The sequence below is a fragment of the Heterobasidion irregulare genome (assembly GCF_000320585.1).
Source record: "Heterobasidion irregulare TC 32-1 unplaced genomic scaffold scaffold_05, whole genome shotgun sequence".
Taxonomy (NCBI): domain Eukaryota; kingdom Fungi; phylum Basidiomycota; class Agaricomycetes; order Russulales; family Bondarzewiaceae; genus Heterobasidion; species Heterobasidion irregulare.
This window is the reverse complement of record NW_009258201.1, coordinates 734,623-750,151: the sequence shown is the minus strand read 5'-3', so window position 1 is coordinate 750,151 and position 15,529 is coordinate 734,623. Positions and strand designations below refer to the sequence as shown.

Sequence of the window (15,529 nt, the reverse complement as noted above, 5' to 3'; positions counted from 1 at the left end):
GAGGCGAGGAAGGCTTTATAGGTGTGGCTGAGCAGTGCACAGAGCGTGTTCCTGGTGCACACCGCGTCAGCACGATGACACCGCCCCGCGTCCAACTGGCACTCCCACGGGCGTCCCCGAGGTCACCGCCCTCGACGTCGGCCGCACGCACAACCCGCACCGTCGTCCTCGTCGTCGTCGGGCGCGCACTCGACCCGCACCTGTTATTTGCATCCCGGACTTGGACCGGCCAAGCGTCGCCCTGCACGACCCCAGCCCATCACCGCTCAGCAGCCACGCGACGAGACAGCAAACACGGTCTTTCTGCACCGCCTCGGCCGCTGCCTCGAAACCACCCCTCCTCATAACTGAAACACCGCTGCCCTCCGCCGTTCGCTCTTTTGCACACGTTCAAATCTCTGAGCCCCAGGGATGCGCCCCCCTCCCCCCCTCTCCCTCTTCCCCCTCCTCTTCCTCACCCTCCCCGCCGACGCCCTCCGCTTCCCCTTCCGCACCCGCGTCCTTCGTCCCAATGTCCACGCCCTCATCCCTCGCGCCGACACGAACACAACCGTCGGCGTCTCCATCCGCAACAGCCAAAACATCCAGTACATAGGCAACATCTCCCTCGGAGGCACCGACTTCAACGTCGTCCTCGACACTGGAAGGTGCCCATGCCCTTGTCCTCACTGCCTCGTTCTGTGCTGCGGCCGTTCTAAATGAAACTCTCTCGCCTGCAGCTCTGACCTGTGGGTCGCCGGGTCGGTGCCCGGCGCGCAGGACACGGGCAAGGCCGTCACGCTCGCCTATGCGATCGGAAAGGCAACCGGTCAGTCCCCCTGTCCCCTCATCCCGTGCGTCATCCGTCACCCGTCACTGACCGCAGATCCTTTTCCGTCACAGGAAACGTCCACACCGCCAAATTGGGCCTCGACAACTACACCGTCGACAACCAGGCATTCGGTCCGTCCTTCTCCCGCTCTGCAACCCCTCCTCTGCCCCCGCCCTGACGTCCCCCACATACAGTCCTCGTCGACGACGCCGCCAGCTTCTCAACCAACATCACATCCCAGGGCTATCAGGGCCTCATCGGCCTCGGCCCCAACACCGGCTCCGTCGTGCGCGACAAAATCGGCTCCAGCTCCGCAGACTCCCCGCTCTTCCGCATCTTCGAGGCTTCCAAGCCCTCACAAAACTACATCACCATCCTCCTCGACCGCAAGGGCGACCCCGACGATGACTTTGCCGGCCAGCTCACCATCGGCGAGCTCGTCCCCGGCTTCACGAACGTCACGAGCCAGCCCAAACTGACGATCAAGGACGTGCCCACGCTCACCGACGCAGACCAGCACTGGGCCGTCTTCACCGACGTGCACGGTGTCATTGGGCCGGACGGCGAGGCCATCGCGATAAAGAGCATCGTGCCCCGCGCCCCGAGCGGTAAGCTCGTCGCCGTCATCGACTCGGGCTTTTCCCTCCCGCAGGTCCCGCGCGCCATGTCCGACGCGATCTACGGCCGCGTGCAGGGCGCCAAGTACGACGAGGACGAGGAGCTGTGGACGCTGCCGTGCGACCAGGAGCTGAACATCACGTTCAAATTCGGCGGCATCTCGATACCCGTGCATCCGCTCGACACGGCGAGCAGCGATTTCAACCTCACCGACTCGAGCGGGTTGCCGATCTGCGTGGGCATGGTGAGTGCGCTCGCGCCAAGCAATGCGGAAGAGGGTGGGGATGCTCATCGCGCTTGTCGCCTCTTCAGTTCCAGCCGATCACAAGCGCGTTCAGTCTGTTGGGCGAGTATGACATGATCCTCGGCATGGCCTTCCGTACGTGCCCCTCCTCCACCCGCCATCTATATCTCAGCTAATGCCGACCTCCGCGCAGTCCGAAACGCGTACACCCTCATCGACTTTGGCAACTTCGTTTCCAACACCGACGACGACTCGGACCCCTTCGTGCAGCTCCTCCCGCTCACGATCCCGGCCGAAGCGCACGCGGACTTCGTCAAAATCCGGCTCAACAACGTCGACACGACCGGCTCCGCCTCCAAGACGCTCCTCCCCGCCTCGCAAGAGTCGCACTCCCCCGAGAGCGCGGCGGAGAAAAAGCAGCATCGCGAGGGCCAGGTGCTCAAGTACTGGCCGTACATCCTCGTCGGCTGCCTCGTGCTTGTCATCCTCATGGTCGGCGGGTGCATATGGGGGTGCTGCCGCCGCCGCCGCCGCAACCGCGCGAAGGGCGCCGCGCTCGCGGCCATCCCCGGCGTGCAGAAGAACCCGTACCAGCCTATCCACGAGCCTGCGCCGCCGATGCACATGCAGCCGATGGGCGGCTACACGGACCCGTACGGGCACGGGCGGACGTCGCCCAGGATCTGAGAGCGAGGGCGCGCTGCTTATCTTCTTGCGCCGCGATTGCGCGGGGACCGTGTGGGGGTGGTGGGTGGGGCGTCTGTCTGTGGGGACAGAGAGGACGGGTTGGGTTGGGTTAATGCTGGCCTTGGCTTGAGGCGGTCAGACACGACGACGGCGCAGACGCGGACGCCGGCCAGGGTCGTCGGTGTACTTACCGGATGGACGGACAGACGGATGGATGGATGGGTCGGTGGGTGGGTGGGTGTATGGATGGGCCACGGGGAATATAGCCAGTAGTGCTCGCTGATCTTACTTATCGTGTTTGCTTTCGATGCTTTTCTTTCACTTACAGTCTAATGGCGAGGCGGGTTGCGTGGCCAGCTGCTTGTGCACTTTCAAATATTGCGCCGTCTCTCTGGATCGTTGCTCCGAGGCCAAGGTGATGATCTTCTCGTCTCCGTGGCTGACCTTACACAGAACAAAGTCGTTCTGTGTATAAAAATGATCTTCAGGCCTTCAAGCTTCAGGCTTCAGGTTCAGCTTTAGTCGTTGAGCGCTTCTTTCGTACAGGTAATCCAGTCAATGCCGAGGAGTACTATACCTTCTTGTGCTGACCCTTCCCACGCGGAGTCGTCCTCAGCCGACCATCTGCAAGGTGGGCGTCCTTCGCAGTATCAAAGCTCGAACCGTAACGTTCGGCGTTGAGTCCACGATTCGTAAAGCCTCTCCACGACGTGACTGAAGCTCCAGAACTCAGTGTCAAGTCGGTCGCAGACTTCGAGCACAGACGGTGCTGATCGTTCCGAGCGCCAAAGTGTGTGCCCTCGCCAGCTCTCCCCAGGGATCAGCGAGGCTGGCCTCCGCACGTTGAAATCGTCCAAGATGCCATTGGGCATCATCGCTTCAAGCAACTCCAGCTTTCTCGATCCTGTTGCCGCGACTCAGAGCGATAGCGATCGGCACTCCAATGCGCTGGTGCCGCATCCCATTACGAAGCTGCCAATCGAGTTGCTCGAACAGATTTTCGTCGGACACGCTAGGAACACGTATCAACCAGGATCTATATATACAGATGTCAAAGCCCACCAGTTATGTCCGGAGTGGATAGACGCCACATATATTTGTCGCCTTTGGCGCGAAATCTCTCTTAACTCCCCCCGCCTCTGGACTTGTATCACCGCGATCCTCAGCCGGAAATGGATTTTGACATCTCTGGAACGTTCTCGGAAGTAGCCACTCGTCCTTAATCTAATGACCGATCACCTCCACATTGACGACCTCCACGCTGTATTTCCCACGAATACTTATCGAACCAAAGAGCTCTACATTGGGATCCAACATCTCGATGCCGATGCGCAGTTAAATTAGTGTTGGAACGTCTTGACTGACTCTGCTGCTCTTTTTGAAAGTTTTATTACAGACACGTACAGGATGCTCAGCACGACGCGTGACGGCTTTCAATGGATCCATGAGGCACTGGGACATCTATACGTTGTTTTCGACATAAAGGCCTCCCGTCGATGGTATATGGCCTGTTGCCCATTGCCCCGTGACAACATCGTCAATGTAAAGCCTTTTCAAAGCCTTTTTCCACCTGACAATGGCTGGCGCCGACCGGATGGGGCCTCATGCTCTGCGTCGTTCTCCCTCCTCATGAACTTTCGGGTCTATGATGGAATGTTCGCGCAAATGATGTCCGATGTGCAGATCATGACCTCCCAAATGGCATCTGTGGCAGCGGATGTCCGCGCTTTGCGACTCGGCTTGAATTTTTCACAATTCCCTTATCATACCGTGCCAGAACTTTACGAGGACAGGCTGACGGCTCTGATGCCCGAGACATGGTCGCCCTTTCTATCCCTGATATCCGGCACCTGCACCCTCATATTGGCAGGCGATGCCATCGTGGGTGTTCTTCAGGCTCTCATGCCCAGCCGCGATGACGGAGACAGCTCACAACCTTCTCCGTTTCCCGAGCTCACTACACTCGTTGTCAAAAACACTGTTCTAAACCCTGGGGATCTCATAAGTTTCGGGTTGCCTTCATACATTGGAGTGCATTCATCTAATGCCATGGATACTTTGGATCTGTTCCCGTCGCACAGATTAGAGCTCGGGATGGGCTTGAGGGAGCTGGTGATATGTAACGATGTACGTTATGGTAAGGAGCACACGGAGAGCTTGAGGAGATATGTGGAGACCATAATATATCCTGCTCTCGATATACACGATGAAACGAGGTGAAAATATTTTGTACCCAGGCTTGTCCGTTTGCTGAGCCCTCATATACATAGCTCATCGTTCGAACGCAGTAGCGAAACCGCATGAGTGTTTATTGGTACAAGTGCTGTCGTCTTCTACTCTCTGTTCTCTGCGGTTCTTGGTCTGCCGGGTTGTATTGCATCCTGCCGCAAATTAAAGCATGCTCTGACCTTCGCGCGTCGAATAAGTGTCGATTCTTGAATCTCGTTGAATCTGCTTGGAAAGATGCGGCCAATGCCGAGACACCGAACCCCGCCTCGGGGACGAACTTTTCCCCGAAGACTTCCGACTCATAAAGCCCAGTCAAAAGTCGGTCGAGGGAGATCGAGGGAAATATAGGCGAATCTATATGAATGGGATTGAATCGGTCTCCCTCTTAAATTTTAGACTTTTTATAGGCAGATTAAGGGGGATCAATTGGCATAGATTCAGGTTTATTTTTACATTGGCTGGGGGTTTTTTTTTCGAAAAATGAAAACCAGGCCCTTTTGAATCCATTTGAATCCATTTAAAACCATTCAGATCCATTGGGATCCATTCATATTGATTTGTGTGGAATGTACAACCTAGTCTATGCCAATCATGCCGTGCCACCACTCCGCCTTCCTCCATCACTGCTCGTCAATCGCCTAACCATCGCCTGCCTACGCCCTGGCACTGACCTATCCAAACCACAGTCGCTGCTGTCGACGTGCAGATCCAGATGCAAGAGCGTCTCTGACTATGCTGTGGATGCTGCCACATCTTGATCATGTTTGGTGCAGGGGTATTTTGGTGCAACAAGGGATGCAGCTGGTTGGACTTGATGAACGGCGTCGCACGAGAAGGTGGTCGTGAGGATGGGACAGGTGCAGAAGAGCCAAGAGTGGAAGAGTTGAGCCAGTTTGGCTCAGAAATGGTAGGATAAAGCCTTGAAAAGAGGAGCCTGCAGACCCAATGCACAGTCAAGTTCCATTGGAAGATAAAAAATGGCTCACTGCATGCCCTCCATCTGGTGTTTGAGCCATACATTCTCTAATTGAAGCGATGTGTAGGCATGGTTGCCACAGTGCACAAGTGCCTGCACGCTGGTGGAGGCGATGGCTTGTCCCAGTGGTACATAAGTACTATATGATATCTAAAGATGTATGTCAGTGGTGAAAAGTGGAAATACTCATCTAGCTTCGTACATCTTGCAGGGGCTGCATACGACGCCAGTCAAACTCATTTGACGGCATGTTGGATGTTGGACTGGAGCTGTATCTGGAATTCAGCTGATTCAGCATGGCTGGTTGAAAAATCGCGGGCATCTCTGCTTGGTCGACGAGTTTCAAGCCGCTTGCAAAGGGGAGAGAAGGAAATGAGGTCGACATCGCGGACATTGGGGAATCCTGCAACATCGGGGAGCTGCCCCTCCCAAGGCTGGAGGCACGAGATTGGAGAGCTGAAAATTGGCCATATGAGTGAGCTGGAATGGTTATAGAATTATCAGCGCCGTTTGGATCATACATTTCGTCCGCGCATCCAGAAGTCGACGTCAAAGGAGATGGCTTGTCAGAGCTCGCTGGGCGCGCCACGCACAAGTCAGTCACATCACATGACGTGGTTGGGTTGAAATCGAGATCTGACCGAGTTTGGTTGGGTTGTTCTCACTGGATTGTTTTATCTCATTTGTTGTTTTGTCGCCCGCACCACGCACACGAACGCCTCCGCCGCTGCCTCTAAGCTGCCCACCGCCCTTGTGCCCAGTCACCTGCACTGCACACGCACACGCACACATGCACACATGCACACACACGCATGCAGACCGCTGCCCACTCCTTCTGTCGCCCACGCCGCGCACACGCACGCCTCTGCCTCCGCCTCCATGCATGCCTTCTGCTCCCCACATCACGCGCGTGCACGCAGCTCTCCGCCCTTGCTGTCACTCGCACTACACACGCGCACATCGCTGCCGCCGACTCCGGACCGCCCTTGCGTCCAGTCGCTTGCACCGCGCACGCAGCCCGCCACACACCCCTACTGTTTCCCACACCGCGTACACGCACGCCGCCTCTGCTGCCCAAACCGCACACAGCCCGCCACCTACCGCCTCTGCCTCCGGACCGCGTTCGCACCCGCATCGTGCACGCCGCCGACTGCGCCTCCGCCTCTGGACCGCCCGCCTCCCATCATCTCTGCTGCCTGCACCGCACGCGTGCACGCCGCCGCTCCTGTATACCTTATTTCATACTTAATGTTACTATACCCGTGCTATTGATTCATCTGACTTGAATAAATTCATTCAAAAATCTTGTTCTCATTCAAAAAAGCGACTTAGGCAGAAAAGATTGAAGCAGGCAATCTGGGGGTGTCGTGACAAATTTTGACTATGTTTCATGACTTCAGCATTTCCGGTGTTTGCGAAAGACAGCAAAAGGCTAAACAAATGTCCATGATTTCATGTTTCTCACAGCATTTTCAGTATTAATAATCTGATCTAATTGCTGTGAATCGATCTGCCTATATATGCCTATATTTCCCTCGTCTTCCTCGACCGACTTTTGACTGGGCATAAAGCCAGCGGGAGCTTGAGAAGCTTGAGGCTACGATGACCTTCCTTTTAATATAGAGGTCCTTGTGCCCCTTCAAAAACAATCAGACTCTCAACGGCGTGTCCCTTCCAACTAGATGTGAAATTATTTCCTATTACTTACGGCACCTATAAGAACGAGTACCGGAGCTATCCATATCGATTGACGATGACAACTACGAACTCGCCACTTCTCCGGTCATTCAATATTCAATCCTGACCCATCATATTCTTCGCAGGTGTTCAAGATTTGAAGCTTGAAGATCCACGTATACTTCTACTGCTACGACGGCTCGCAACAGCTTGAGGCACCGGTCTGAACTTTCGCTCAGATATCACCCAACGAGCTTGGCGGCCCACAGCGGGAATAGATATACGTGCTGGTATCAACTTTCAAGGTATGAGTTTTCTTGTCACCCATAGCTTTTCCTGAGCATCATTTTCTGTCCATCATCCACGGCTCTAGCTACCTGATCATGCAAATCTGTCCCGATACTAGCCTTCCCGCTGCCACAGCATCTAGCATATATGACCAATATTCCATTCCATCGAGTCCGCCCGTAGAGAAGCTGCCTATTGAGTTACTCGAACAAATCTTTGACGAATGCATCAGAGATCCTGGTCGAATCACACATATTGTCTTACGTGAAAAAGATTTCCAGAGCGATGGTGCTCAGCTGGGTACCAGTCCACACGAAATCCATTCCCAGCCCACTCCAGAGTGGATATCTATCACACACGTTTGCCGCCTCTGGCGCAAAATTTGCCTTCATTGCCCCCGTTTCTGGACTCACATCACCGCGAGCCTCAGCCAGAAATGGGTCGCCGCGTACTTGGAACGTTCACGCACACAACCGCTGACCATAGAGCTCGAAACGCCTGTTGTCAGCATCGGTCATATCGTCACATTGTTTACCTCTACGGCCCCTCGTCTCAAGGTGTTCAGCATCAAGTACAGACATGGCCGCGAGAGAGCAAAGGCTGACGGGCCAATCAAAGACCTCTGCCAAGCATTCTCTGTCCCTGCTCCACTGCTCGAGAGTTTCGTGTTGGATGTTTACATCAAATATCCATACGAAATCAAAGATGGCCTGTTCTCCGGAGATGCGCCGTGCTTGCGTGTCCTTGAGTTGGGCAGGGGTATCGCGGTCAGCCCTTCTTCTTCTATTCTACGCAATCTTCGCTCTCTAGACGTCACATCTGGCTTTGATGTCGACGAGATGCTCGCTTTGCTTCAATGCACACCGCTCCTTGAATCATTGGCGGTGAGAGGGTTTATTAGATATCTAGGATCCGAGCCACCTCAAGGAGTTCTTGTCCGCCTTCCTCACCTTGCATGGGTCTCCATAGAGTCGATTCAGGTCAAGGACTTCGTCGAACTATTTGACCGGCTATGGATACATCCAGCGGTCCATGTACAAGTCCAAGTGATTGTCAAGGAAGAGGATGAAGTGGAAGCTATGCTCGACATACTCGGTAACAGCATTCATAGGGTCGAGAAAGCTGTGGGTCCTCTATATCTCGCTATGGGCGTAGAGCCCGAAGGGGATTGGTACCTCAGTTGCTACCCGATATCCCAATCACTTTACGACCATGCCATGGTCCCAGAAATAACACAACACCAACACCTACTAGCATCCGACGCCGGGTGGCATCGCCGTTGTGAACACGCCTTTTGCAATGGCCCATTCGTGTGTATTGTGTACAGATATAAACATCACGGAGATATCTATGAGGCCGTTTCGTTCGATTTACAGCGCTTATTCGATCGACTGGTACCTATAGCAGTGGACGTCCACGGACTGCGCCTCAACCTGGCTCTATACGACGAGCCTAAGACAGCGCAAAAAACTTCCGCGGAGGCGGCGCGATACATGACTGCCACAACCTGGACACCGATCCTCCACGTCGTGTCTGACGTTCGCATTCTCAAACTGACTCCGGACACTGTCGTAGGCGTTCTCATGGCTTTTCATTCATCACAAGTCCCTCTGCTTCCCAAACTCACGACACTCGTCATTGAAAAAACCGCGCTGACACTCCCGGAAATTCATTACCACCCATCGGCACCAGACATGATCGAGCTGCTCGAACGTTTCCTTTCGAGACGCCTGGAAATCGGTCTGGCACTGGAACGGCTTGTCATCCATGACGACGAATACGAATACTACGGAGAAGAGCGCGTGATGTCTCTGAAGAAATATGTAAAGGACATAGCCTATTCGGCTGTTGACGAGGAAATTGAGTATGAAAGTGATGAAGATGATAGTGAAGATGCCGATGACAGGTGAGTACATTGTCTATTTTTATAATATCTAATGGTTGTGAAATCATTATCCATATAACAGGGTTGAAAACAAGAAATTGCAAGCTATGACAGCTTAATAACAGGCTGTGGAGCATACTTGTAAAGCTCTGTCTTACGGACGAGGTGTCGTTTAGCAATTTGGAGAACTCATAGTCTACTTGATTATCAGAGAGATGATGTGAAACGCCTGCCATTGCACTTACGATGACTTGCGCACTCAGTGATTCACGATCCGAAATGAACAAAGATAATGACGAGCAAGATGTTGGGATTGGTGTTGGATGAACCGCGTCTGAAAGCGATCACCTTCGTATTCACAGTGTGACAGCCCTGTTCACAGAGCTGGGGTCATGTGTAAAAACCCATTTTTTCAGGTCAGACAGCATCGGAGGTGTTACCCAATATCTGAGCGGTTAGGTACTTCTGCTTGATGCACAAAGACTCAACCCTCTTACCTCATGCAACGAAACGGAGATTGTACGAAAAGGCAGGCCGTTCATATACTACTTCTCAGAGACACTAAGTCAGACAAGGTCGGTGACTGTGACGTGGTTACATGAGTATCCGTACGTGTTACATGCATCCTTCAGCTTTGAAGATGGTACACAAGACCGGAGGATAGTTCTCCAACCTTGTATTAGAGAGCTCCAGCTATGCGACGTATCCTTCCTTCGATGTCTCGTGTGCAAAGAGAGTCTCAAGAGGAGACATCAATCTGTCCGGACTAGGTGATAGCGTCGATGAGTCCGTTGTGGTCATGATGCTATGGGTGCCGAACGTGGCAAACTGAGGGCGGGATAGAAGCTCGTTGGTGGTCTCATCCAAGGATGTACGCTGCAGAGACACCAAGACTACGACCAGGGTGGGATATATGCCCTGGAAAGCGTGAGGTTAGATATGTTAAGACGCACACCTTTAGCGCGTACCGTGATTTGCACCATGATGCTCATCATGATCTGTCTGCCAACGTCGCCGAAAACTTCAAAGTTGGCGGCAATGTACAAGATCTGTCGATTCACACGTCCGGTCATGCGCTGAAGCGTTGACAGAAACTGTCACTAACCCAGATGATACAATACAGGAAGCCGGACTCGATGAGAAGGGCTAGGATTTTTTCGACCCTGGTCCTTCTAGTCTCTTTGCCCAGATTCTTCTTGATCACTCGCCGATGTTGCCTACTCCAAGTCAGCAATCGTGACATCAAAAACCAAATACTTGACTGACCATGCTTTCCACGCGACCAACAACGTAGCTAATAGATTGGTGGCGATGGTCAATGACCATACTACAATTTTCCCCAGCACGACAACCTTGTAATCCGGATTTGATGACACAGAGACTTTCACATCAACGTCATGCACTGCACTGATAATCGCCGAAACTGAGACGCTTTCATCAGTCGATGCTTTCAGGCGAATTGCAAGAACGCGTACTAATAGTGCCCGCAAAAAATATCGCTGGCAGCAGCAAGACGATAACGCGACGTTCCCACAGCACCCACGCCCTCCATATGACTATTGCGTCACTCACGATGAACTTGAAGATGCTCGCACGTGAATTTCTGTACATCGAAGCTCTAATGAGAAAACTCACATTGATGATAGGCAAATACATCTGCGCGTTCAAAATGCGTGTCACCAGTGGGGAACTCGGAGAAGATACAGCAACATCCCCAGAATTCAACACCACCCATATTCGGTACACCGTGCTAGCAAGTCCCAGTCCTATATAGCTTGTCGAGGTCGCAAACATGATGATGGTCGCAGACCATAATGCCATGAGCACTCGCGAATGAAAGAGCCCTCGACGACTAGGAGGAGCAGATCAGACGGAGCTCCCTTCTAACGCGTCATAACTCGGCTCACCATAAAAAATAAGTAGAAAGAGTGAATAGAGCAAGATAGAGACCTGATCGAAGTTAATTTACATGTCTTCTTGATGGGATCACGATTTACGCCAGGAACACACCATAGAACAGTGCCCCGCAAAACATAGAAAGGAAATCATTTCGGATGGTCTCAAAATCCCCACCAGCGCGTTGTTGCGATGCCCATGATACGGAAGTAGCCATAGATTGACCCGCAGGCTATGGATGTGACCTGCACAGCGTGGACACTGGGCGTCGTGTCGAAAGGAAAGGAAGGGTGGGACGCGGCTGCTTCGGACTTGTAAGGGTTCGAAGCAAAGATGACCGCAGGCAGTCGGGACTCGGGAGACGCTACTTGTAGAGTATTATACATGATGGTGACATCTGTGTACGAGACTAACCGAAGTTAGTCGACATCAAGGGCAATGCGCATCATCACCCAGGTCCCAGTCAGACTTTCCGGAGATTACGTTGGGCCAACGCCTTTGAGAGACCAGCCACGCCTCTGCTCGCGAGTCATCACGCATCATCGGAATCGCGAGTCGGCGTCTGCTCCACGTTGTCAAGGACGAGGTCGGAAATACAGACGGCAGGCTCTGGATCCGACGCCGGCGCGACTGGAACCACTACCGACGAGTAGGACTGGCTATAGTCACTCTTTCTGTCATTACCAGCTCAGTACCTTCGTGCAATCGCGATCCTCGCAACGAACATAGATAAGGAGAATCCCTCTCTACTACTTCTCTACTTTGCAATGCCAACTATGATACGTAAGGTATTCCAATCGAACATTATTCTGTATGTTTTAGACATAGTCCTCGAGAGCTGGGTTTTGGTCGCCAAAGAGACAGAGATATAAAGAGACACTGGTAACTGATTCAGGGGTGCGCAGACAGAGGTGGTTGCCCGCTCGAATGTGGCATGTTATGGTCGTTGACTATAAACATTGACTAAGGGACGCGTTGAGGGGTTTGTAATCTAAGAATCGAATGTCGCAGCTGAACGTGAGCCTCTTCACGTTCAGGGACTCCGTGGGATTGGGATAACTCTAAGGAAGACTGGGCCTACAGATAAGGGTTCCAGGGTTGAGATCTTGAGATCCATAAAGAAAACGCCCATATAACAGCAATCGACTGAGTCCACAGATATCTAGTCACTATGACGACGCTCGTGGCAGATAATCAGCGTCCCAGCGAAGTGCTTCTTCAGGTGTCTTGTACCGTGCGAAGACGTGAATATGAGCGAGGCCAGGGACACTTTGTAGCCTCTATACAAGGAAGGGAATGCGATTCATAAGCGTGTTCCACCATACTGATACTGTATGGAAGGACCCACAGGTGGATTCACAAACCAGGCCGTCTCCCACTCCTTCTCCGCCCACCTGTTACAGACGAATTTGTGGACTTCAGCACCCGCATCTGTGACGGCTCTCTCTTCTTCTTCAGTTCCCTTCACGCTGCGAATCAGGTTTGACTCGGTGACTTCCCATTCGGCCAGTGCGGGAAGGCAGGAGGGAAGGAGGGAAGGAGATGGCGGGGGGGAGTCGGGGGAAAGACCCGTGAAACCCCAAAGACCATCTTGAAGAAGTCGAGGCTTGATGGATGGGGGGATATCAGGAGATAAGATGGGAACGACGGTCCAGATCAGAGCATGTTCTATGTTGGCAGGGACTGAACAGTGATGAGAATGAGAGCAGACTCGATCAGAGCAGTAAAGACATACCGGAGTATGGCCAATCGTTCATGATGATACTGATGAGAGCGTCGGATATATCAGCAGTAAAGTATTTTTTCGCTCCAACTGGTACTTGTGGTAGATGCGTTCCATTGGGCTCTGTGCCCCGGTCGCTGTGCATCGATTTTGCTTGTAAATCAAGTCTAGAGGGAAGCTTGGACAGAGTGTCGCATTTCCCCCATTGCAAACGATATGACAATAGATAGTTGACTGGATCAGAAAGACCAATACGGTCGTGAATTGTGTTTGGAAAGATGATATCACGATACTCACCCATTGATCCATATTGTTCCCTGATTCCTACTGCCCAACTGTCATATCGCTGTTGTAGCTTCTTGTCTCGTTTCAGGAGACCCAAGTCACTGCAAGCACTTCATTGATGCATTGGATGCGAAAGCATACGCATGGACGTACCCCGCATTGACGAAAGTCTTCATCTGATGCCAGGTGAACTTTGCGGGATAGTATATGAGGAGCTCCTCGCGCGTGGGGGGACCGGTGCCCAGCTTGACATTGTCTGTGGTCAGTGGCTCACATGACTCGCCAGTGAATTCGGCGATGGTCATGATATGCGATTATCGTGGTCGCGAACAGTCTTGTATTGGCTGCCAGCGCAGTCAGTAAACATGTTTTCGATTTAAAGTGCTCGAGTCATCCTGACCGAGCGTAGCAACCTGAGGCCTGAATGTTACTCACTGTGTATTTGCCCGGATGACTTCCTACTACGATCTGCGTAGGGGTGTTTTGTGCAGACTCGGCGGGCAGTGCTCCCAACTTTGACATCGGTGTAACATCCTGTAACATCGTGGGGAAGCGGCAAGGTCCGCCGTTGAGCGGCAAGCTGCAAGGCCGATGCTAAGATTAGATTTCGGAATTGGCCGAATCAAAGGAGGTCGAAGCCAGGACTCAGACGGAGGCTCGTTATTTACAAACATGTCAGCGAGATCTTCAAGAGGGTCGAACCATCTCCGTGCGGCTAGAAATTCAACATCTGGACGCGATCATCTACGCGGGCAGCCAAGCTCGTCTGCACGGGAGACGAGTGGATCTCTGGCTCCTACTACACTTGGAAGGCGTAGAAACTTCGAATACATTGCCTCGGTCAGTCGAAGCAGCGGCCTTGAGAGAGACGGAGATGCGTGAGTGTTTACCCCGCTTGGAGTAGTGATGCAATATTTGATCTGATACAGGTCAGGCTGAAAGACCATAAAATACAAGAGGAGTATCATATCTTTGTAGAGGAAAAGGTATGCTTACGTTTGTCTTCATTCACTATGTCGGACACGTTCTGATATCGAGTGAGCAGTTGGATAAATTTTGGAAGAAGTACTCCGAAGACATCGATTGCCATGTCTCTCGCGTTCAAAAAGAGAGGACTGAGGTACAAGATAATCTGCTCATATTGTTCCGTATGTCTTCTTGATACGCGACTTCCTCGTGTGCACGTTGCTGAGAAAGGTCATCAAGGAAAACTAAGAGAAGGGATCTTCTCGTCGCGCCGGAAAGATTTATTTGCGATACAAGGTGTGTATCAATTTTACTGGTATTCACTGTCACTTAGTCTGTCAAATCTCTAGTCTACGAAACATCGCTCTACTTGTCAGTGATATTCTCCTCTTGGGATCAGACGACATCTATCCTCTCGCATCTCCTTCCTGACCTCTATGCATCTATGCCCTCTCTCGCCTCGGCGTCATCACCCACTCACCACACCACAATGGTCTTAGCTCTCCTTCATAAGCTCAATGCTTCATATCCTTCTCAACGTGCTTTCCTCGAGCTTTTGAACGACCCTATCCCGTCTGCACCCTGGATCAGGCTCTCGGCGACGATGAACGCATGGGCTCACAATGTCGCTCGTTGTCTACGCAGGAACGACTACCTCACATTCAACGAACTCACGCGGCGGACTGCCATTCCCCGACTGTCGTGTTCTTCGAAGTCAGATTCATCTTCACACATATCAGCCACACCTGATCTCGCGAAGAAGGCATTGTATACCCTCCTCGAGAGCCTGCGCTTTAAAGCTCGCATCTCGGCGTGGCGTGTGCTCCGCAGCGCATACCCACAATTTGCGTTGCCTGTGGGCGATACTCGTACATGGCTCTCACGCACGCTGCTGCTCGATCACGAAATTGTAACAAGCAGCGAAGGGAAGAATGGTCAGGAAGGGGCGGAAAAGCTCACTAAATCAGAGCTAGAGCTCTGGTTTACGGAACGGGAAAAGCTCCGAGAAGTTGGGAGGAAGGACGGATTCGAAGGAAGGTGGGTGGTCGAGATAAAGAGATAGTACGTGTTTGGATCTTTCATATCTCAACTCATGTATTATATGGGAATCGTGCTGTACCATCGTACCAAGTTGCGATATGTGTAAGGGAGACTCGAAGCAGGACGGAAGAATACATTAAAGAACTACAACAACCAAGTTAACACCTAATTCAACATAAATGCGATAGGAAAACAGAAGATAG

General features: G+C 52.4%; 6 protein-coding genes across 6 annotated transcripts; 4 read left to right on the top strand and 2 right to left on the bottom strand.

The window, feature by feature from the left end:
- Nucleotides 1-161: 161 nt before the first annotated feature.
- Nucleotides 162-2,360, top strand: HETIRDRAFT_64841 (aspartic peptidase; the record flags this gene model as incomplete). Its single annotated transcript, XM_009547596.1, has 6 exons — nt 162-647; nt 720-808; nt 883-942; nt 1,006-1,673; nt 1,742-1,808; nt 1,867-2,360. The coding sequence occupies exons 1-6, from the start codon at nt 412-414 to the stop codon at nt 2,358-2,360; spliced, it is 1,614 nt and encodes a 537-aa protein (XP_009545891.1). The 5' UTR covers nt 162-411.
- A 2,989-nt stretch (nt 2,361-5,349) lies between these two features.
- HETIRDRAFT_118024 (uncharacterized protein) lies at nt 5,350-6,837 on the top strand (the record flags this gene model as incomplete). The annotated part of the gene is made up of 5 exons (XM_009547865.1): nt 5,350-5,496; nt 5,623-5,701; nt 5,777-6,040; nt 6,061-6,160; nt 6,384-6,837. 5 exons carry the CDS (start codon nt 5,350-5,352, stop codon nt 6,835-6,837), a joined length of 1,044 nt encoding a protein of 347 aa, XP_009546160.1.
- A 516-nt stretch (nt 6,838-7,353) lies between these two features.
- HETIRDRAFT_444811 (uncharacterized protein) lies at nt 7,354-9,727 on the top strand. Its single transcript, XM_009547864.1, has 3 exons — nt 7,354-7,547; nt 7,616-9,436; nt 9,498-9,727. The coding sequence occupies exons 2-3, from the start codon at nt 7,626-7,628 to the stop codon at nt 9,532-9,534; spliced, it is 1,848 nt and encodes a 615-aa protein (XP_009546159.1). The 5' UTR covers nt 7,354-7,547; nt 7,616-7,625; the 3' UTR covers nt 9,535-9,727.
- Nucleotides 9,728-9,978: 251 nt separating this feature from the next.
- Nucleotides 9,979-11,526, bottom strand: HETIRDRAFT_409415 (uncharacterized protein). Its single transcript, XM_009547863.1, has 8 exons — nt 11,426-11,526; nt 11,323-11,365; nt 11,051-11,267; nt 10,891-10,993; nt 10,682-10,838; nt 10,521-10,632; nt 10,384-10,464; nt 9,979-10,333 (listed from the first exon to the last, which is right to left on the bottom strand). The coding sequence occupies exons 3-8, from the start codon at nt 11,207-11,209 to the stop codon at nt 10,109-10,111; spliced, it is 837 nt and encodes a 278-aa protein (XP_009546158.1). The 5' UTR covers nt 11,210-11,267; nt 11,323-11,365; nt 11,426-11,526; the 3' UTR covers nt 9,979-10,108.
- Nucleotides 11,527-12,480: 954 nt separating this feature from the next.
- HETIRDRAFT_426907 (uncharacterized protein) lies at nt 12,481-13,624 on the bottom strand (the record flags this gene model as incomplete). The annotated part of the gene is made up of 5 exons (XM_009547862.1): nt 12,481-12,591; nt 12,660-12,994; nt 13,047-13,268; nt 13,332-13,420; nt 13,473-13,624. 5 exons carry the CDS (start codon nt 13,622-13,624, stop codon nt 12,481-12,483), a joined length of 909 nt encoding a protein of 302 aa, XP_009546157.1.
- Nucleotides 13,625-14,014: 390 nt separating this feature from the next.
- HETIRDRAFT_156243 (uncharacterized protein) lies at nt 14,015-15,481 on the top strand. Its single transcript, XM_009547861.1, has 4 exons — nt 14,015-14,197; nt 14,249-14,305; nt 14,365-14,467; nt 14,526-15,481. Exon 4 carries the CDS (start codon nt 14,731-14,733, stop codon nt 15,346-15,348), a length of 618 nt encoding a protein of 205 aa, XP_009546156.1. The 5' UTR covers nt 14,015-14,197; nt 14,249-14,305; nt 14,365-14,467; nt 14,526-14,730; the 3' UTR covers nt 15,349-15,481.
- The last annotated feature ends 48 nt before the right edge of the window (nt 15,482-15,529 follow it).